The sequence below is a fragment of the Galeopterus variegatus genome, unplaced genomic scaffold (assembly GCF_000696425.1).
Source record: "Galeopterus variegatus unplaced genomic scaffold, G_variegatus-3.0.2 Scaffold4877, whole genome shotgun sequence".
Lineage (NCBI taxonomy): Eukaryota > Metazoa > Chordata > Mammalia > Dermoptera > Cynocephalidae > Galeopterus > Galeopterus variegatus.
In genome coordinates this window covers 52,639-75,039 of record NW_007730988.1, presented here as the reverse complement: position 1 = coordinate 75,039, position 22,401 = coordinate 52,639, and the positions used below count along the sequence as shown (strand labels likewise).

Here is a 22,401-nt window from a genome sequence, read left to right as displayed (position 1 = left end):
CTAATCTTAAGTTTTAGTGAAGTACTAAATCCCTGCAGAAAAAAACTTTGATCCATAGAGTACAAATATGTCTTTGATGCCATCATTTGAAGTATTAAAGGGTGCAAGACTTTAGTCCCTTTTTGGGTCATTGGAATAACATAGACAAAATATTGCACCTTCCTATTTCAGAAACTCTAAAACTGAGAAAAGAAAGAAAAAACACACATTGCAAGATGGTGGAAGCAGGGAGATCAGAGAGAGACAGACTCTTTATGCTCCCCTTTTAAAGCCCTCAGAACCACACCCCGACCATCGTTATTAATCCATTCACTACTTCAGGGTCCTACAACCCAATCACCTCTTCAAGGCTCCACCTTTCAACTACCATAATAGGATTTCCCACCCTCTTAACAGTCACAGATGGGGCCAAGTTTCTAATACATAAAACTTAGGGGGGGACATAATTCAAGCTTCAGGGAGTTTTGGGGGGACATAAGTCAATCCACTACAGAAGTAAAACTAGGTTATAGGCCTCCAAAGGTCCAAAGATTTTTTTTTCAATGACTTGATAAATTCCTTAGAGCTGTGAAAAGTAAGTAGCTGCGATCTCATTTTCAAACAAGTCCTCCATAAAAATCCACCCACCTGTGAGCCACTCAATAAATTCATGTCAGTTTGAAAACAGGTTGAGTCACTACTTAAAGAGATAACCCTGTTAAGTAGAATGACAAAGAGACAACTGGATCTTTACCTGTATACCCGAACTAAAAGTAGTGGGAGGAAGGGAGAACAGAGAGGGTCGAGGATACTTACGAAAAAGCCATTTCCCCACTTTCTTTTGTCCTGCTCTGGTGTTAAGTGTACTTATCAGTAAAGAATTTGGAGATAATTATTCTTGCTCAGTGGAGATAATGGACTATATCTGTTTATCTTGAGTATGTGTTTGAAAGGTCTAAAGAAATGTCTTCTTCCTCCGGTTGTATTTCTAAAACCTACATGATAGGTTGCCTAATTCTCTTGTTTCTGCGGTAAGAAATTACATCCATAGCAAATACAAAAACCTTTTTTTTTTTTTTTTTTTTTTTTTTTGTCTTTTTCCGTGTCCGGCAACGGATCGCAACCCTCAGTGTTGCCCCCGTACCGGACCGGGACCGGCAACGGGATCGCAACCCTCGGTGTTGCCCCCGCGCCTCGCTCAGCCAGTGAGCGGGAACCGGTCTGTATGTGGGATCCGAACCCTCGGCGGGAGCGCCTCCGCACTTCCCAAGCGGTGCACTAGCGCAGTGCGCCACCGGGCCGGCCCACAAAAACCTTTTAAAATAGTTATTTTTACTAATCTTTCATACATTTATAATTTCTTAAAAATTAATAAGTATTCATTTAGTATCACGTTTTATGGGAGAAGATATGTAGCATATACAAGGGTACTTCAAAAAGTTTGTGGAAAAATAGAATTAAAAGATAATATGAATCTTTCCATGAACTTTTGAAAGTACCCTCATATGACATATAAAAATTTAAGAAGTATTAGGACTCGATTTCATGTATTGCAGCCCTGAGAACCAATACCTAAAATGTAAGCAAAAAAAAAAAAAAAAGTTATAAAATAACGTATTCTAGTTAATTTAGTACTCTGAAAGCATTGATTTTCTAAGGTCTTAAAAAAAAACAAGGCTTTATATTTGGAATATCTGTCCATGCCAGTATGTGGCTCTATAATTTGATAATCTGAGCTCTAATATAGGTGGTTTTGAATTACAATGTTTTGTCATATTTGGAAAACATTACTCCCACCTGTATGTTGGTTGTCTTCTCTTTCCTCTCACCACTCTCATACTTTCTCTTTTTTGTTGTGTAACCCATCTTTTTTTGTTTTTTAAGAATTCAGGTTGTGCTCAGTTAATGATAAAATTAGAATCTCTCACTCATGTTATTTACCCTGTGATAAAATGCAGTAATTGTGCAGTTGCTCAACAGGACTAGAGATCCAAGGTTCTCTCTTCCTTTGAAAGGATAAGGTGATTTTGAAGTGTGGTTCCTTGCTTTGTTTCACTGTGTCTCATAGCACACAATCTGTGTGAAGTGCAGCCGTGTGACACTAATCTTTGTTTTTACTGGTAAGGTGATTTGAAACCAGTGCTTTTGGTTTGTATAGAGATTTCAGATAAAGTATATATATGTTCAAGTGCTTGTGTGCACACAGACACACACAACTCTAAATAATGTGTCTTCCTCCTTGAACACCAAACTTCATTTTGCCTATGTAGAGAGAACCTTGGGGACCTTTACTCATTGCAGGCCCATTTTCCAGAAAGCTCTACACAGAAATGGTGATGCACAGTTATTGAGAGCCCCCCTCTGTAATAGTCTTCCCCTTGGTGGTCTAAAGCAATTAATACAGTTTTCCAGGGGCCCTACCTTCCTATCCACACTGGAGGATATAAACAAAAGACAATGTCCAAATACTATGACAGCAATCCAAACATTGCAGAGTTATTTGAGATATACTTTTCAGTAACTTCCCAGGTAAAAATTTAATTTTAAAGCTATTCTGTTTTAAATTTCTAAGGACTTTCACAAAACTGAATGATACATTCTGCATTTCAAAAAGATGTAGCTTCTTAGGCATATTTTACAGTTTGAGATTTTTCTAAAAAATATATTCATGGTTTATTATTATTATTAGTGGTTTATTATTTTTATAATTAAAATGCAGGTTGGCTGTTATGTAATTTAAATTATATTTTATTTTTACCTCACACCTCGTAGGCACCATAACTCCAATTAGATTATTTATGCGTTTAAAAGTATTTATATGAAATTATGTTTTAAAGTAGGGTGTGACATTTGATGGTCAATTCACAGTCATCCTCAAATATCTTCAATGTATATATAGATCTTTACTTCAAATCTTAAGGCAAAGGTTTTAATATTTAAATGACTTTCAAAGCATTTCCCGAATAGATCATTTTGTTCGTGAAATCAGTGTGTCATTTCCTTTGCTAAAAAAAATCTCCGTTTTCCCTCCACACAGTGAACATGGCCACAAGCAGGCTGATAGGGGCCGTGGCCGGCACCATTCTGGCCCTGGGGGTGATTTTTGGAGGCACAGGGTGGGGAATAGAGTAAGCATCTTTATGAGTTTCAGAGTGTCTCTGTGTGGTGCCTGGTGTGTGAGGTGATGCTTGGTACCTGCCTCTTCCATGTTTTGTCTCGTCGACTGTGTTTCCTGTGGTAGTGCAACCTGTGGTGTGATTTGGATGTGTTCGTGTCTTGTGGTTTCTCGTGCAATGTAGAACCTTCTCCTGTCTGGAACAATGTGGGGCATGGAATAATGTTGGGGGTGTTTATGATACCATCACAATTGAGGCAACAGTCCAGAAACTTCTATTGCTCCTCCACTTGTAAAAGCAATTTTAAAAGAGACCTTCCCCCCGACTCCACTATTTATTGGCAAAAGTGCTTTTACATGAGTGTTTTGTTAGGATTCTTAAAATAATGCATTTAATCTTTACCAGTCAAACAAATCCACATATACAACTAGGAATTATCAACAGTTGAGGCACTTTTTAAAGGTATAAGAATGATAGCCACTAGTATTTTCTCCATTTATTGAGAACAATATGGGAAGCTTCAGCTTAACTTTTTTAAAAGAAGATATTTAGGATACTGCCTTCAGTTTTCTTGTTATAAAACAGGTTAATAATTCAAATTTGAAGTTTATCTAAATGTTTGGGAGCAAGGAGCATTAAGAATGAAAAGATATTTAATTCAAATCTGTACAACCTTAAGCTGCAAATTATGTGGCTTGTCTTAAAAGGACCAGTGTATAAATAAATACAGTCATCCCTTGGTATTTGTGGGAGATCGGTTCCAGGACCTCCTGCAGATGCCACAATCTGCAGATACCTAAGTCTCTGATATAAAATGGCATAGTATTTGCCTATAACCTACACAATCTTCCCATTAAACTGTCTCTAGTTTACTTAAATACCTAACACAATATAAATGCTGTGTAAACAGTTGTTATGCTGTATTGCTTAGGGAATAATGACTGAAGAAAAGTCTGTATGTGTTCAGTACAGACAGTTTTTTTCCTGAATGTTTTGACCTATGGTAGGTTGAATCCATGGATGTGGAACTCATGGAAATGGAGGGCTGACTGTGTATTGTGTGCCACTTACCCATGATATACAAGCTCTCCTAGTGCCTTTATTTAGATTCCCCTGTCCATGATCCACATCTTCAGAATAGCTGTCAGTTCTCCATGGGATACTGCTTCAGGAGATCGCTAATCTGTAGACTAAAGATGATCATGATTTTTTCCTCTTTCTGTAATTATAAAGAGAGCATTTATAAATGACAGAAATAGCCCTTCACACAGTGTCTTTTCTGTTTACTGTGGTGGTGGTGGTAACACTTCAAAGAGGCCCAGGAATGAATTGCTAGCATCTTAAGGGATTACCAGATACCCTTTACTCAGCCAGCCTACATCATGAGCATGTTGATAATATCAGCGACGTTCCCCCTTAGTCTCTTTAGTTGAATACACAGATGCTCTTCTTACATACCGGAATTGGGAGACCCATGCCCCAGAACAGCATTAATAGGGGAATAGGTCCACAGGTCACACATTGTGTTAACGATGACATGAACCTTCTCTCCTTTGGACTGAAGGACTTTGACCAAACTTGGATCTTCTAACTCACATCCCATCAGAATGGACTGTGAAGCTAGTTAGCCCAGAGGAAGCTTGAAATAGTGGAAAAGAGATTTTCTTTCTCCTTACTTGTTAGAAAATAAAGTATATAACACAGGTAAAATATTTAGAGACAACAAGAACTTTGTCCTGTAAAATCTCAGCTTGCGTCTGTTGACTGAATTATATACATGAGTAATATTACTTTTCCAGGAGCAATTCGATACATACATTTATGTGAAATTCCTTTTTGAAAAAAGGTAGTTTTTAAAAAAGCATCCCAGATGCACTTTTTACATTCTTTATTGATCGTAATTTTGGTGTCCTGAAATATAGTAATTGAAGGGATGAATTTTAATCATCCTTTCTTTGAGTCTTAGAGATAGGCAAAGTCAATAGGGCTTTTGTTCTAAAACATAGTCCTTGTCCCGGCATTTGTTTTCATCTATCATTCCAGTGTGGTTTGTGGCTATTTCTGGTTGTGACAGGTAAGTCCGTATAAGTGTATATATTTTTTTTCCAAAAATAGATTTGTTATCTATTCTTGGTATATGAACTGTTTTTTTTTCTGTTAGTTTACTGATTTTTTCCTTCAAAATCTATATTTTGCCATAATTGCTTAAATAAGTAAATATAGTTTTTTAAAAATAAAATTCACATCGTATAATATATATCGTTTTAACACTTCCTAGTTTATGATAGTGTAATGTTCATTTAGTCATTCAGGATTCTGTGGACAGAGTTTAGAAACATTTTTAAAAAAATTTCTTCTACTCCTTAGTTTCTGATTATGAATCAGGAATCATTTCTCATGGATTATGTATTGATTCTAATCCCAACTTGTGTTTTCTGGAGCTAGGAAAGTGCAAATCATATCTAAAGTATAGAGTATGAACATGGTAATATAAATATTTTTAAATATTTGTTTTGAAATTTGTTTCCCTATTGAAATGTGGGGAGGAAATACATGTAAATGGAACAAAGTTTCATTAGAACAAGAGTTAGCAAACTTTCTGTAAAGGGCCAGATGGTACATAGTTTTGGCTTTGAGGTTACTAAAGGGTATCTGTCACAGCCTGTCAACAATGCTGTCTTAGCATGAAAGCAGCCATAAACAGCAAGTAAACAAATGAGCAAAGAGTTAGCAAACTTTCTGTAAAGGGCCAGATGGTACATAGTTTTGGCTTTGAGGTTACTACAGGGTATCTGTCACAGCCTGTCAACAATGCTGTCTTAGCATGAAAGCAGACATAAACAGCAAGTAAACAAATGAGCATGGCTGTGTTCCAATAAGATTTCTTTGCAGAAACAGGTGGTGGGGCCAGACTTGGCCTGTGGGCTATAGTTTTCTGGCCCTCGATTTATAGCCTAAGTTTTAGAGTCTGACAAATCTATGTACAAATCTTGCCTCCACTTATTGATTTCTAGAAGCCTCTGTTTCCTCATCTATTAAACAGAGAGAGTCACAGTTTTGGTGAGGATCAAATGAATGAGATAATATATGTTAAGTGTTCAGCCCTGGCACATAGTAAGTGCTCAGTATGCAGTAGCTAAACTGCTTTTCTTGCTCTCACTGTTACTGTTTATTATTACTGCTGTATCTCTCAAGGTTACCTGGATTCATGTTCTATAGAACCTCAGTGGTTAGTCTTAAGAGCATGTCACAAGCCCAGGAGCATGAAGAGATCTTCATCCCTGAGACTCATTACAGCTGTTCTCTGCCTGCCCACCAAGCACTGGGTGGTCTCCTAGTAGAAACATATTACGTATACAATTTTAATGCTGCCAGAAGTGGCATCCATTTATGTACACAGTTGAGGGCACTGATGTGAGCAGAAAAGAGAATTTTTTATGCAGAAATGAATATATACACAAACTTGAGGATTTTAGAGAAACTAGCAAAATTGGCCTTGTAACTTCTGGAGCAGGGATATATAGTTAGAACTGAAAATATTTTGTTGTTGGGGGGCACTGTATCTGCATAGCAGCATCTTGAAGGATGTGATATTTAAAATAATTCTTGCAGTAAATTTAACGTTGCTTAGATTTTAAGTGCTGAACTAAGGAGAGGAGTGAGTGGACAGGATCTTACTCAACAAATGATAGGAATTCCACCTCGTATTTTCTTTCTGGCTGTCCTTCCGGCTCTCTTCTTTTTTTATATCTCTAAGTCTCAAATTCTTCTTAGTAATAAATGGGAATTTAAAAGATACTCTCAACTGAATCTAAGGAATCTTTCTTCCATTTTCCCAAAATAACCCAAACGAGTTTTATGCTTCCTTTAAATCCTGCCTTTGGAACTCCATTGTGGTGTTTAATACTGTAAGGACCATGAAGAAAGAATTCGAAGTCAGATCTTTATTGGTAATCTTCTGACTTCTAAAATTTAACTGTCTCCAAATGGGGAATAAAAAAGTTAGCATTCAGGCAGCTTTATGTACTGCTTGGAAGAGCACTTGAGTAGAATATTTTTCCTTCTTTTCATGCCCTCATTTGTCCGTCGGATTAAGCTCATTCTAATGCAGTCGTGTTCTTGATGTGCTTTTACTTGTTTGAGTCCATGATACTGGGAAAGGGGAAGAGCAGAAGGATGTGCAGCGACAGCAAACAGGGCCTATTTGATTCAAATTCTGTGAAAGGTGAATTCAACGGAACTTAATTGTCAATGGTACAGAACCTTTAGATGTATAGGCACAGAAATCCGAGCAGTCGCTAACTGTGGCACCTCAAGTACAGTTAAGCTGAGGAAATAAAGGCAAATTAAATCTTCAGTGATCTTTTACGCAGGGTATTTACTTCCTGAAACCATTTAACTGCCTTTCCCTTGTGGTAACGAAAGTGGTTGGTTCATTTGACTTTCTTCCCGTGATCCTTTGTCACAGGTCCTAGTGCCACCAATCTCATAATAGGCTCCATCGCTGGTGCCATCCTGGTAGCAGCTATTGTCCTTGGGGGCACAGGATGGGGATTTAAGTAAGCAATGCCGCATGCCTTCTTCTCAGTGGCTCTGGCACTTCTCTTTTCTGCTTACGTAACCAAGTTTTGAGTTCCTGCTACAAGATTTTAAGTAAAACAGTAACACTGCAAAAAGTAAATGTTTATTCAGAAATGCGTTAGAAAAGAAGAAACACGAACCCTCACATATCTTCAGGCAAGTGGAAAAATGAGAAATATAGAAGGAATGCACACATACTCGTTTAAGGAAAGCAAAGTAGATGTTCTTCAGTGGAAGACGTCCCAACTTAACAGAACAAACATTCTGAGATACGTTCATCTATATGCAGGTAATGGAGGAACCCGCGTAGTTAAAAAGAAATGGATATAAATTCCTTGTATCTGTTTAAAACTGGCTTATATTCTATTTTGAAAATTTCACAACCTAAGTAACCATGTGGTTACTAGTTTTGGTATGTAATATATGTGGCTTAGTGATTTTAAAAGCTTCATTATTTTATAAAAACAGATTTTAAAAATATTTCTATCAATTTCCTATCAATTTGATTTTAAAAGCTTCATTATTTTATAAAAACAGATTTTAAAAATATTTCTATCAATTTCCTAGCCAACTGCATTGGTTTCAAATTGGAATTTGAAATCTATGGTTTTGTGACACTTAATATTTTCTAATTAGCGGCTAATATTGACATGACTGGAAGGTCCGGTGTGTTTTCATAGTGGCATTTTGGTTTGGATCACACATTAATTGCTCAGCTAAGTTAGACATGCTGGATAATCATAAATAAACCTTAATTATGTTCTAAAATTTTAAACCTGATTTATCCAGTTTGGATGTTTTTATACCTTGAATTCATTGGATAACCTTTTTATGTCTTTTCATACTAAGATGACTTGATTATTATGATTTGTAGGTAAGTCTTCCTGTGCCTAATTTTCCCTGTGATAAGTTTTCAACCAGATATATAGAAACAAATTTAAGTTGGAAATAAGACCATTACCCAAATTCAAAGCCCACTTTGCCTCCACCTGCTTACTCAATAGAGGAAGGTTTTGCCCTAAATTATCTGAATAATTGCCTTAACTGTGAACTTTATTCTATTTTAAGTTTGGAATCCTGAATTCAATGTGTTTCAACCAGCTAAAAGATTATTATTAGAAGCTTATTATGAAAGAAAACAAGACAAAAGACAATTTAAGTAATTCAACATTTTCTGCTTTTGTTATTAAGATTTAATGGGTAAGCTTATAGTCTTTGAGTGGCTTCCACTTGGAAAGGCATTATCAAATGGTACTTCTTTTCTATAGGGATATTTATAAAGTCGAACTTATATAGTGAAATCATAGTTTTGACACTAGTGTGTTTTCAAAATCACGCAACTAAATGGGTAACTCACATTTGAATTTCTCATCTTAGTATTAACACGACATTGCCCCCGGTAGTGAGTCACTCATGTAGCATCTGATAAAAAATATACTTTTGTTTGGTCTGGCCTAATTCAAGCAAAAACTTTTTGTAGTATACCACTATTGTCAACAAATCATTGTACATTAAAGCAACGCCATACTCTATATTATTATTTTGTAATGCTTTTGATAACTTTTTCGTAAATAGGCCTTGAGAAGAATAAATTTGTCTCTGGTCCAGGCTTATGCCCCATCGGTAGTAAAAAAAAAAAAGGAAAATCTCAGTTTCAAAGGCCTAGAAAACAGTCTTCCATGCATCTTTGCCATTTGGCCAAATGCAATCCTTGAGAAGAATAAATTTGTCTCTGGTCCAGGCTTATGCCCCATCGGTAGTAAAAAAAAAAGGAAAATCTCAGTTTCAAAGGCCTAGAAAACAGTCTTCCATGCATCTTTGCCATTTGGCCAAATGCAATGCCAAATTCACCATTTCCATGTTTGGAGATAAGAGCACACGATTCTGTAGCAGGACCTCAAAACAGTGGCCTGGCCTAGCTCACAGCTTGAATTGCATGTTTCTTTGGGGAAAAACAGAAAAGCCTTTATCATTGTGTATGTAAGTGGATTAGGCCCTGTGCAGATTATTTACATCTGAGAGAAATGTCTGATAATCAGAAGAGCAGGAGGAAAAAAAAAAGGTGGGGATCAACACTTAGTCACCTGGTGAGGTGAGAAACAGCCTTTGCTGCCTGGTGTGGGGCCTGCTGTGTAAGAGCACAGATGCAGAGCTAAGGCAGAGTCGCTTCCTGTGCCCTATGACTCTAACCAGTTTAAGGGAAAACTTCGTAGAAAGGCACACAGAAGTGTGAAATAAATATTTTCATGCCCCGAAGCAAAGAAGAAAATGAAGACTGAGACTCATTCTAGAACATGTACCTTTAGGAGTTTAAATTTGGGGAAGCTGCTGCTCTTGTGCTGACTATAGGTTTCTACATGAGGATCTTATTTGCTTTAGATTTTCACAGTAGCTATGTGGTTTATATTGAGCTTTAAATAACTACTTTTACCTTGCAATAAAAGGCTTTTGGTGTTGAATGATAATGTTTAGGCTTTCCTACCACTTGGGCAAATTTGGAAATTATTAGTCTAGAGATAAGTCAGAAATATGATGTTTTGCTAGTTGAAGTGAAAGCCTTTGAATGTTTCATTCAGTTCAATGTAAATAAAAAAGGGATTCTTTTAGAATAAGTTGAAAATAGTTTCTAAGAAAGATTTCTCTAAATACTGCTGTTGGGAATCTCTCCTGAAGTTGGATTTTTATTACTAGAAAAGAAGGTAGCAAAGTAACTTGAAGAATTTGAGGGTATGTAAACTTCTGGATTAAAGGAAAATATATTAACTGCTCAGGGAAAATATTGCTTTTTCCTAATGTGACATTTCTTTAGGTGTAACACTCTGAGTAGTTTAGATGCTGAAGTATCGTATGTGACCTTTTCAAGTATAAATGAGAAATAGAGCTATGCTCTAAGCCCTGACATTGCCATTTTTTGTGGTTCTTTTCTTAAACCATATTTCCTCCTCAACAGGTGGTAAAAAGCATGAGTATGTGTGTGTGTGTGTGTGTGCGTGTGTGTGCGCGCTTAAACCATATTTCCTCCTCAACAGGTGGTAAAAAGCATGAGTATGTGTGTGTGTGTGTGTGTGCGTGTGTGTGCGCGCGCGCGTGTGTGAGTGTATGTACGTTTGTGTGTGTAAAGTAATAATGAAGGTTATTATTGTGATCTGAAAATAATTGTGAAATTATTGTGATCACAAAATTATTGTGATCTGAAAATAATACAAATTTAGATTACTTCTTTTTAGCAGAATAGTAGAGTCAGAAACCTTTGGTTAGTGCAACCAAGACTTCCACAAGCAAGCTTGTGGAATTCCTGAAAGGAAAAAAAATGCTTTATTTGGTAGATTTTTTTTTTAGACATATTCTGACATATTGCGTAATGTGGTGAGTATGTCTTAGTAACTTTGGTTACTTCCACACTCCAGAAGTATGAGGATCCTAAGGGATGATCTAGTCTGGATTCCGAGGTATTTGAGGCCTAAGGATTTTCTCTGAGAAATCCTGTAAAAATGAACATAGGCATGTGACACAGCAGTGTGTCCAGCTTCCCCCATATCTGCATTTATTCCCACTCACCCACGCTCCTCTTCCTCTCCATCACCTACACACACAGAGTAAAGTTATGAACTATGGTTCAGAGGATTGCAGCCTCTGTCCTGGTTGACTCAGGGAAACCCTGACACCTACTCCGTGTTGAATAATAAAACTGCTTGATTAGACTGTCAGAGCTGTTGCTTTCACTGGACATTAGCAAAACTCAAGTAGGTGATGGATCATTTTAGTAGCATCTTTCCTAAAGTTCAGAAAAGGTGAGAAGTACATGAAAAAAGAATTTCATATCTGCATTTAAAAATGAACGGGATTGCTCTTATTACCTTGGACATGGCTGTTTAACTAACATTCCCTAAATTTGAACATAGGAATTTAGATGTGAGCACTGTGGTTATTTACATGCTTGTAAAGTACAGTAGGTGATGGTAGCAGGCTAGAAGAAAAATTCTAGGTGTTGGTAGGAAAAGAACACAGAGGTAACTTGACATAGTTTGCTGACAATTCAAATCAAAAGGATTCCAAGATGAATATTGAACTCTCCAACCACATTATAATGTCCCAGTCTAGGGAACCCTATTACCATGTCTCCCTATCCCACTACTTGCTCTCTCCATGGGAATCAGTGACAAAGTGTGTTTCTTCCATCACCAGTAGTGGCCACACATAGCTACTCCTACATTAAAGGTGTTAATAAGTCTGTATAATTATCATATGGGGTTACCTCTCTCTGAGAAGTTACTTGGGTTACAAATTCATACTGAGTTTGACTGGCTCTAAGAGATCCTGTTTGGCCTATGTTCCATTTTTTTGGGTGTGCTAAAGAAGAGACTGCTGTGTACTCACATAAAATGAAATTGAAAGGTCTACCTCTGGACTGTCATCAAGAAAGTTGACTGAATTGTTTGAATGTCAAGTAGGATGAAATTTGAAAGTAACTTACAATTGCTAATTATATTTTCTCAAAAAAGTAAATATCTTTATATATTTATTTTGGCTTTTGAATTTTACAGAATTAGAAAATGGAATCAATTTTAGCTAGTCTTTCCATAAGGAGGGTAAGCAGACTGCTGTTTATTTGAATTCCGTGAGCATATCCCAGTGCAAAATAAGGAACCTGATTCCTTTAATGCCTGGGACTCCTCTGTGTTCAGATTAATTGAGGAGACATTAGTTTAACGTTTCTCTTCAGTTCCAGCAACACCTAGCTAGCTAGGTTGGGGCCCCTAGTCCCTTAGGGTCTCTTGTTTTTTCTATCTGGCTCACAAGGGAGAAGTGAGGCTCCTTAAACATCTACCTGCAAGGGGTGTGAGCATGGGGAGCAGACTCAGATCCTGTGCTCCGCAGCAAACTGATTTGGTGAAAGATACGTGATGGGAGACTTCCCTTTTGGTCTCATCTCTATTTCCTGGTCAGCATCAACAATTCCTGCTTTCAAGAATATTAATTTTAGAAAGGGATGGCTGGAAATGGGGAAGAAAAGCAAGTAGCACTGTTGGAAATAGGGTTTGCTACAGTGAATTACCTGCTAGACCAATGAACCACATACTTAGGCCATTCATGAAGACATTTTAATGAAAACTTTAAAAAGGAAAGGGAGGTTTTTCTTTAAAGATTATGTTTTATATTTCTAAAGAGAAGCATCAAAATGGTCATCTTGGGAAAAATAAGAACTTTGCAGGATGTCTTTATACATATTTTGAGCTTTGGTATTGTTTTTATTTTGAATTATACGGGGGAGGAGGAATATACTGTAATCTTTGGTATGCAGGGCCTGTGGGGGTATCCAGCTGGCCCTGAGTGAGTGGGCAGGGGAATGAGGGGTCTAGGGACTCCTGGGTCTCCAGTTGTGCATGATGCCTCAGTGGCAGCAGCGTTGCACCCGCCAGTGTGCAGACTAAATGCATGAGCCCTTGCTTGATGCCCCACATGAAGCCAGACGATGGGGAGGTTGCAAGCAGAAACTTTTGTTGTTGTCTTGTAGAGTCTTGCTGGTTCTTTCTTTTCTCTTTTCAAACATAGAAACCACTTTTTAGGAGACTGGACACTACAAGCAAGACATTTTAACTTGCCTATTTTCAACTAATAGCAGAAACTTTTGTTGTTGTCTTGTAGAGTCTTGCTGGTTCTTTCTTTTCTCTTTTCAAACGTAGAAACCACTTTTTAGGAGACTGGACACTACAAGCAAGACATTTTAACTTGCCTATTTTCAACTAAGCTAAATGCTATATTTGCTTAACTAACCCAACCCTGTGTCCATTCTCCTTTGAGTGTACTGTCTTACTGTGCACTCTGTATTTCAACTTTCTAGATATGAAAAATGCTTGTTCCAGAGTGGGGTAAGAGCTCACATACCCAAGGCAGCAAGATAACTGAGCAGAGTGGGCTTTCTTGCCACCTCAGCACAGGCCAGTTCACTGATACAGAACCCTCAAGTCCTGGAGGGAAGTAGCTACAAGACCTGTAGAGTTTTTCTTAGTCCTCCCGATAGCCCCCCATGTGGAAGAGGCCTCCCTGTAATTTTCTTCTAGAGGATTAGCAATATCATTTACTTCTGAAATAAGAGACTAATTGGGCCATGGAGTCTTCCTGTGATTTAAAAAGAACAACTTGAAGCCTTCTATCTTCACAAAAGGCATACTCTTGAGATGATGGAAAGATGTTCAAAAGCGTTAGCTGGTCTGTGTTTCAGTTTCAATTTATTTTGGAAACTGCCTCCGTGCGAGTAGATTACTTTGCTCTGGAACTAACATTATTGTCATTAACATCATCTTTCTCTTATCACCATCTGATTAATATTGTGGATTTTTCCCCTCTGCTTGCATTCTCTTTTGACGCACTCTGGAAGAAATGTCAAGAAGAGGAGGTTCGACCCTACTCAGCAAGGCCCCATCTGAATCAGCTTTGCTGGATGAGCACTGCCTCGCACTGTCGGATTCTGGGTATGACATACTTGGAGCAATGTTGCCAGAACTCTTAAGTCTGTAAACAAGAACTCTGGGTGGTAATGACTGCAGAGCTAAGGTTGGGGTGACAGGGATGGAGTAAAAAAAACTTTCCCTTTTGGAAATAATTTCAAAGAACCCCTTCCACCATCTGTCAATAAAAAGGGGGCAAAAGACCATGTTGTAAAAAAAAAAAAAAAACTGTTTCAGAATCTTTTTTTTTTCCTGACTAAAAGAAGAAGGAACAAAGCAAATTAAGTGCAATAAAAGAACCATTAAAAAATAGCAAATGATTTTTTTTTCCCTTCAGCCTCCTGGCACTTAATATCTTCTAAATGATTTGGCATGATTATTTTTCCTTTACTACCAATGACAAACTCCAGTGGCATGAAGATCTAATTTTTGAAAGGGTAAACACTGCATGGCATATATACATCAACAAGCTAGCAAGCCAATCCTCAGCAAAACCTGCAATGGAATTCCTAAGGCGAAGATGACAGATGAACACACAGAAGCTGCCTGGGCCTCTTCACAGAAATGACTCCCCACCCTGCACCCTCTGTAACCCGCTCCCTACTCCTGCCCAGGCCATGGCAGGACTCTACCGCCCCTGCTCTTGTGATTCACTTTACCTCTTGTTTTTTCTCCTGGACTGAGCATCCTTTGGAAATGGGAGCTGAATTTGAACAATGATGCTATTGTATAGTTCTTTTATAAATGTAAATATGGAAATAAGAGATTTTGACACATCATTTTCACTTGTCTGTATTGAAACATTTTTCTTGTAAAGATTCTCTGTAAATTTGAGTTCATCCTTTGCTCCCCATATTTTTTGTTTCTTTTCTGTCTCTGTCCTCTCTTGTAACATGTCGTGCAATGATTGTTGGGCCTGTTTAAAAAGACAGATGTAGCCACAGATGCAGGGAGTTTGGTCGCAGAACAGGTGCGATTTAAAGCTGGCATGCTTGAAACCAAAAATAAACAAAAGGGGGGGGGAACAAACAACAAAATAACCCATATCAAAACATGAAAATTATGTAAATGCAAATACCTGTACTGACAAGTCTCTAAAATTTTTTGATGTCATTGTAAACATATGTATATAATGTAAGAAAGTAGATACCCTCTCAAATTAATCACAAAAGTGCCAAGCTCATGATTTTAATTTTTGGTTTTGATCATTTTTTCCCCTGTCTTTAATGTGAAAGAAGGAAAAACAAAGCCTTAAATAAAAAAATAATTTTTAAAATGTTGAAAGCTTGGGAAAAAGTTAAGCTTTTCATCTTATTTGTATTTTTTATTGTGAATATTTCATTCATGCTTCATCTTCCTGCCTCAAAACATATATGGTAGAACCCATTGTAAAAGTGGTAATGAGACAGAAACAGTGATTACCTTGTCAGCACTGTCGTAAAAGGATTTAATTCTGTGTGTGTGTTTTCAGGAAACCTGTTTGACCCACAGCATTTTGCTGATCCATGGAATGTTGTGCTAGATTAGATGGATTCTGCTATAGGCAAATTCACGTTCTCTTCCCTCCAGGCAGATTTGCAGGTGTAATCTGGGGTTCCCAAGTCCTTCTGAGTTTCCTTCACTTCCACTGACCTCTATGTAAGATAGCTTCTGTTTTCTAAAAAATAGTTTTAAGTAAATAGGTTAATAATTTGGTCCCAGCATTGTTTTAAATGTACAAACTGTACACAGTCACTTCCATGAGCATCCACCAAAGATGAATTTTACTAAAAGCCCCCAAACAGCCCCCATTTCTCTGACATCCTCTTTTTAGGAGCAGGACATGCTTACTATTTGCTTCTTCATGACACTGAATCAGTTGCTAGATTTAACTCTAAGTCCTTTTTCAGCAAGATTCATGACATCAGTCTTAACTTTTTCTTTAACTTTGGAAAAAGATTATGTCCTAAAAACATACTGCTTAAAACAGTGGAGTTTTCCCCCCTAAGGTATCTTTAATTGTGGAAGTTTCACAGTCATAGAGCAGAAACATTAATTTCTATATGCTACAATAGACCATAACCTAACATCTTATTCCTGTTATTGTGTTCTGAGTACTAGGTGCTACACAGGTATGTAGTCTTTCTCTAGAACTAGCTACATGTTAATATTGTAATAACAGGGCTATCTACAAGGTTTCTCAGCCTTACTCCTGGCTTCATAAGATACAGGTAGCATCCCTCTACTTAGTGACAATGGCTCTTTCAGCTCAGAGGAAACTTGGAGGAAACTCAGATTACTTGGTATCTCTTCCTATTGCTGCGTAGCTTAGTGTCCCCCTGTTGCTGGATCCTACTCACTAGAAGATGCTAAGCTGCTGCTAAGTACACCATACACATTTCACTACTATTCCAGAGGCACCATGGTGACTTAATAGAAACAAAATCATGGTGGTTACAAAACAAGTTAAATCTCTATTGTTAAATTTTGAGCATTTCACAAACAACATTGTAAATGTGCGATGTTATGTTTTAAATCAGACCACAGTGGTCCCCAAATATTATGTACATATGGCAAATGTCAGTGTAACTTTTTGTTACACTAGCAATTTCATAAGTAACCAAACCTGTACTCCAATGTTAAATTATTTGTGTGTATATGTAAAATACACAAGCTTTAAGCTATGTGTGTATGAATATGAAAGATAATGCAACCATATCAGTTGTAAACAATGGATTATAATTATTTCGGGTGGTATTAGGTTACGTAGTTTCAAACTCTTTGCTATATTTTCTCTTGCTCATGCCATTGATTTGCTAATTTTTGTGGTGTGAATACTCTTTTTTATTTTGAGCTCAAAGCACAAGCATATCACTATTTAATGTTACCCAACAAGAGTTAGTGTTAAGTGATGACCAAGTTCCCATTTCACCTGTTGTACCTTTGCTGCATTAATTAATAACACCTGGACAAGGAGACGGGCGCTGACTTCTTTGCTCACCTTGGATAGTGCATGAGCCCATTGAATTAGAGCTACTCCTGCTAGATAAATGAGCAGTACACACAGGTGCATGTTATGAAACATGCTCCACGTAGAGCTGTGGAGTTTTACCAAGTGGTGTGTGTTTTGTTTTTGTTTTTTACTATGCAAAGATGGAAAATGCACAAACTTTTCAAAGACTAGTATCTGAAGAACTTTACAAACAATACTTGAATCCTTTCTTTAAAGTCATCCCATCATGTTTTATAGCCATCGTTGCTTCCATTGTTAACTTTAATTTTTAAGTGCTTTGTAATTTTTTAAGTGCCCACCCTGAAGTTTTGTTTGAAGTTAATTCATTCATTTGTATTTTGTTGGCTGCCTATGAATGGAGATTCAGTAGTCATTGTATGCATCTTTTAGCCAAGTGTGTATTAAAACTTTTGTTAACATAGGATGTTGTAGCTTTATGCTTTGGATCATTTTTCTTAAATCCTTTTTCTGTGTTCTCTTGTATGGATTAAATAGCCATGTGCCTGATGTCACTAGAGTTTTAGCACCTGTCTCAATCAAAGCCTCACTGAAAATTTGAGCAGTAAATGAAATAAAATAAAATCTCTGACTAATGATAAATATATTTCTTATAAGGATTTAGTTTTATGGGATTCACTGGAAATTTTTTGCTTGTTATAAATCAGAAAAAATAACCTTAGTATCTTATCATTATCAATTTTATTTTCTTTAGCATGTCTATTCTGTTTAAAGAGTGGTTGGCTAGTAATAACATCCACACTTTTGACCTGTACCAAATTTATAATCAAGCAATAAAGAAATTAGAAGAAAATCTGGTTAGGCAAATTGTATTATGAAAAACAGTCAATGGAAGGTATTTCCTTGCAGCTCACAGGGAATTGGTCACCAAATTATATTCCTTCTTCATGTATGTCTAATATGTCTCTCTCCATCGCCACTGCCATGTCTTGGTTTGGTCTTACCAGCCACGTATATCTCACATATATCTGCTGTACTGACACACAGAGATGCTAATCTGACCATATCATTCCTCTGATGAGTGTCCTGCAGGGATCTTCATTTCCTGTAGGGTAAAGTCCAAACTTACTAACGTGACTTAAAATCCTGTCTGCCTTTCACAGCCATACCCCTCTTTATTTTTCTCATCTCACTGACTCTCATCTTCTCATAGTCACTGTAAGTTTCCCTGAAGGAGCCTCTTCTACCCAAGTCTGAATAATCTTATTTAAATTTTATGTCCATTATCCATAATTAATGTTTCAGTGTCATTTCATGTAATAAAAAATATAGAAACACTTAAAAATAGCATGAATATGATACTTAAAATAAGGAAGTGTATTAGAGTGTCATTTATATTTGACTTTAAAAGACTAATATGATTTTTTTTAAATGTGTTTTTAAAATTCATTCTGTTTTTGACATTGACATTGAAATGAGTTCTGCTCCATGCTCCCTTGGTAACTGATTGAGAAAGATGACCCAGAAACCATAAACTCCCTAGATAATAGAACAGCGGCCCTAGAGTTAAAATTTTGATGTGAATAATTAAATATATAATTTATATGCTCATGATGGAATTCCTAAGTAACTTAAAATTTAAGATAGGCGCTCTTATGTGCCTAAGGGTTAGGGACTTTCACGCATTACTTTATTCAACAAATATTTATTAAAACTACTTTATGGCAGGAACTCCAAAGAATTAAAGGAACAAAAGAAAATTCTTGGCCTAAAGTTGCTAACAATTTAGCAGGAAGATACATGTCTTTAAAAAACAAACAAAAATCTCTGAGCCCAAAGTGATGAGTAAACAAATGGTTTGCTGGGAGTAAAGAGAACCCACGGGCAGGTGGGGGAGGGATACAGGAAGGCATCCCAGAGGAAATGAGTTTTAAACTATCTTGAAAGATGACAAGGGTTCATCAGTCTAATAAAGTGAGAAACATACTCAAGACATAGGAAGCAACATGTGCCAAGAGCCAGGAGCAGGAGCCCAGACCCCTGGGGGAAGTACAGCTGATTTTCTCCTCCATTTGGCCTGTTTCCTTCCACCCACTCTCCCTCCTTTCCTCTCTCCTTTCTATCTTTCACAAACACTTGATCTGTAAGAATCCTGCAGTGCTATACCAGACCCTACAGATAGAATGATGAGCTCTCAATCTTGTGAGCAAGATACAACATTTAAGCACAACGTGATAAGTGGCCACAGTAGACATATGTATTAGGTGCTTCGGAAGAGGAGAGGAGGAAGATTTAACTCTGGATGGTGGGACCAAGGAGGGTTTCACGGAGGAAGAAGCATTTGAGCAAAAGGCTGTGCCTGTGCAATTGGACCTAATATCAGGATTCCTTACTGTTATGTTTAACCAGGGCTTGCTTATTTTGATTGGGGGGGAGGGGAGGAGTCCATTCATAAATGCATTTGAAGTAGAACAGCCTGTAATACTCAGATCTAATTGTCTACGCAGATCTCTAAGTGTTTTTTGTTTGCGTGAAGATTATGATCTCTATTAGGACTTTATATTTTTAGTTATTTCCCCACTGATGTGCTCATCACGGGTCAGTGCTGGAGGCTATGAGTAATGACAGAGGGCTTTTTGTCCTGGCCTGTAAACCTCTAATATTTTCTTAGCATAAAGATTCCTGGCTCATCTGTCTGAAGTGAGGGGGTGGATAAGAAGAACCATAAAAACCTTTAAAGCATCATTTAGTAAGTCCTTCCATTAATGAGGGGTCAAAATCATTTTCCAAGTGCAGTCACATTTCCGGTCGGCCAAGTTAGTGTTTGCTTTGCCTTGGAGAGGTTACTATTCCTCAGTCATTTCAAAAGCCTATCAGCAGATCTGGCTCCTTGACTAGAACAAGTTCTTGGACTCGTATGTGACTTCTGAAGAGAAAGAAAATGCCATGATCCGTCATCACAGGAAAATAGATTTCCCATCGGGGTCTGCTGATGCACCTTTGCCAGCTGATTGCATGTGCACACACACTTGCCCTGGTGTGACTGTAGAGACCATACTTCTGACCCCAGAGTCCACCCTTATGAGAACATTTACCTGACTGTGATGATCATTGAAAGCTAAATTGGCCCAGTACATCAATTGGTCCTACAATAACAAGGCAAAACAAAACAAAATCTTCCTGAATGAGCAAGAGTGTATCAAGAGTTCTTCAGACCTCTTTGGAGCTTTAAATAGCTTCCAGCCTTCAGGAGGTAAATGAGCTTGCAGCAGAGTTCCTTGCTTCTTTAGGCCCAGGTGTATTGCTAAGTGACTACACCAATTGTATGGCTAGGCAATTCATTAAAGCCAAAATGTTTCATTATTTTACTTACACTAAGTTTTCCATTCGTATTGTCAGGGCTAGGGGTTAGGGCCCACAGACCCTTCAAACCCGTTGTACAGACTGAGTCACAGACCCCTCACATGCCAGGCTGGTCCCCAGACCCCTCACATGCTAGGTAATTGGGAAAGAACCCGGGAGCCGATTTGTATTGTCAGGGCTAGGGGTTAGGGCCCACAGACCCTTCAAACCCGTTGTACAGACTGAGTCACAGACCCCACACATGCCAGGCTGGTCCCCAGACCCCTCACATGCTAGGTAATTGGGAAAGAACCCGGGAGCCGTTAGCAGATGATAGGAGCTCAGTCCTCAGCTTCCTTGGCAGCACCAGCAGCAGCTTACAGCAGATCCAGCAGTGGCGTTGGCAGCCTCCCGGACCATCCTGGGGCCCTGGCAGTAGCAGCAGCAGCAGTAGCCCTCTCCGTGGCCCTTCTCCCCCCTGCCCCCCGGCCCGGGCGTCCTGGGGATGGGGGGGAGGGGGTTGTGCTATGGATCAGAGCCCCTCATCCTTTATAAGGTCTGATAACCAGGACACCTGGGTGCACATGTGCAATTATATTAGACAATAACCAAGGAACACCTGGGCGCACGTGCATATTTACAGCAAATGGCAAGATTCTGAACATCTGAGGGTCCTTGACCATTTTCCTATATTTTCCCTATACCAGGACTCAGGGTAAAGACAGAAAAAGGTAACTTTGATTATAAATGACATGAAGGAGGCCTCTGTTTTGCAGCAACAGACACAGTCTTGTAGAGCCATTGTAACTACCATAGAAATAGTGAGTGGACTGTATGCAATAGCTTTAAACTGCTCTTTCTACATAGATGAAATGGTTACAAAGCAAGGGTCACAAATCCTAAGGTCTATAGGAGCTATTTAGTTACCAAAAATGAGAACAGGGCAATATGGGAGCCAGGAGGGGTGCAGGAGACTGAGCTGAGCTGGAGAGCACCTCCCCTGACCTGAAGGGAGCAGTTTTAACTCAGCTCCAGCCCATAGTTACAATGTGGAAAAGCGGCCCCGTCATTACCCATTCCATTTAGTTTTTTAGAGAAGCCAGAAATCCATACTTCTATATAAAATTTTCTATTTTTTAAATGGTGTGGATTAAGATGGTGAAAGCAAAGTCTATCTTCATGTAGGATTGAGTCTAGTAGCCCCTAATATGTAACTTCTGCATAAAATAGCAGGACATTTCAGGTGTGGCCTCCTGAAGTCATCAGCTAGCTGTAATGAGTATGCAGACGTGGGCTTGCTTCAGTCAGTCACAGGTTGCCATGTGAAGAATCATGCAGGGGTTCTTATGAGTCACCACTTACAGCATTGACTTTCTATTTTGTGTGCGTAAGGAGCAGCCACTGAAAGCCACAGGGTATCAAAGAGAGCCTGCCTGACGATACTTTCTTTTGGTAGTGCTTGGCGTACTAAGCTTATTCAGATGTGCTCATTTGTAGGCAATGAACTAAACGTGTGTTGGCAAATTGAGGCTTTGTCTCAATGCTCACTAAGGCAGCTTAGTGGCTGCCTGGATCCTGAGCCATCTCTATCATTGTTTAGAGAGTGCCGTGATTGATTACAGATGTCTGCTACCTGGCAACAAGAACTACCTGACTAGATCCGCATAAATCTTAAGACAATCTTTCTTTCCCTCTTTGACCCTCAAGGCCAATTGGATATGAGGACGAATCAGCCAATCTGGCTAATCCAGAGGCCCCCAGGAAATATTCTGGATCCAGGGAAATAAGAAAAGGATTCTTGAGTAAAGAAATGCAGAAGCTGAAAAATCCAGCAGGAAGGAACAATTTATTTTTAAAAAGTTTTTCTGATTAATTATGAAAACCTACGTGTTTGTTGCAGAAAATTTGGAAGACAAAAATTTAAAGACGATTAATCACTACGATATAATTCCTTTTAATATTTTGTTGTTTTCTTGAACTCTTT

At 38.2% G+C, this 22,401-nt stretch overlaps 1 protein-coding gene across 1 annotated transcript in view; it reads left to right on the top strand.

Moving 5' to 3' along the window:
• The window catches only part of ADAM23 (ADAM metallopeptidase domain 23), a 92,135-nt gene extending 77,945 nt beyond the window's left edge, over nucleotides 1-14,190 (top strand). Inside the window, exons 23-24 of the mRNA XM_008588525.1 lie at nucleotides 7,564-7,654; nucleotides 14,056-14,190. Of these exons, the coding sequence (XP_008586747.1) occupies nucleotides 7,564-7,654; nucleotides 14,056-14,104 (140 nt within the window). The 3' untranslated portion in view covers nucleotides 14,105-14,190. The remainder of the gene's footprint in view (nucleotides 1-7,563; nucleotides 7,655-14,055) is intronic.
• Nucleotides 14,191-22,401: the final 8,211 nt, after the last annotated feature.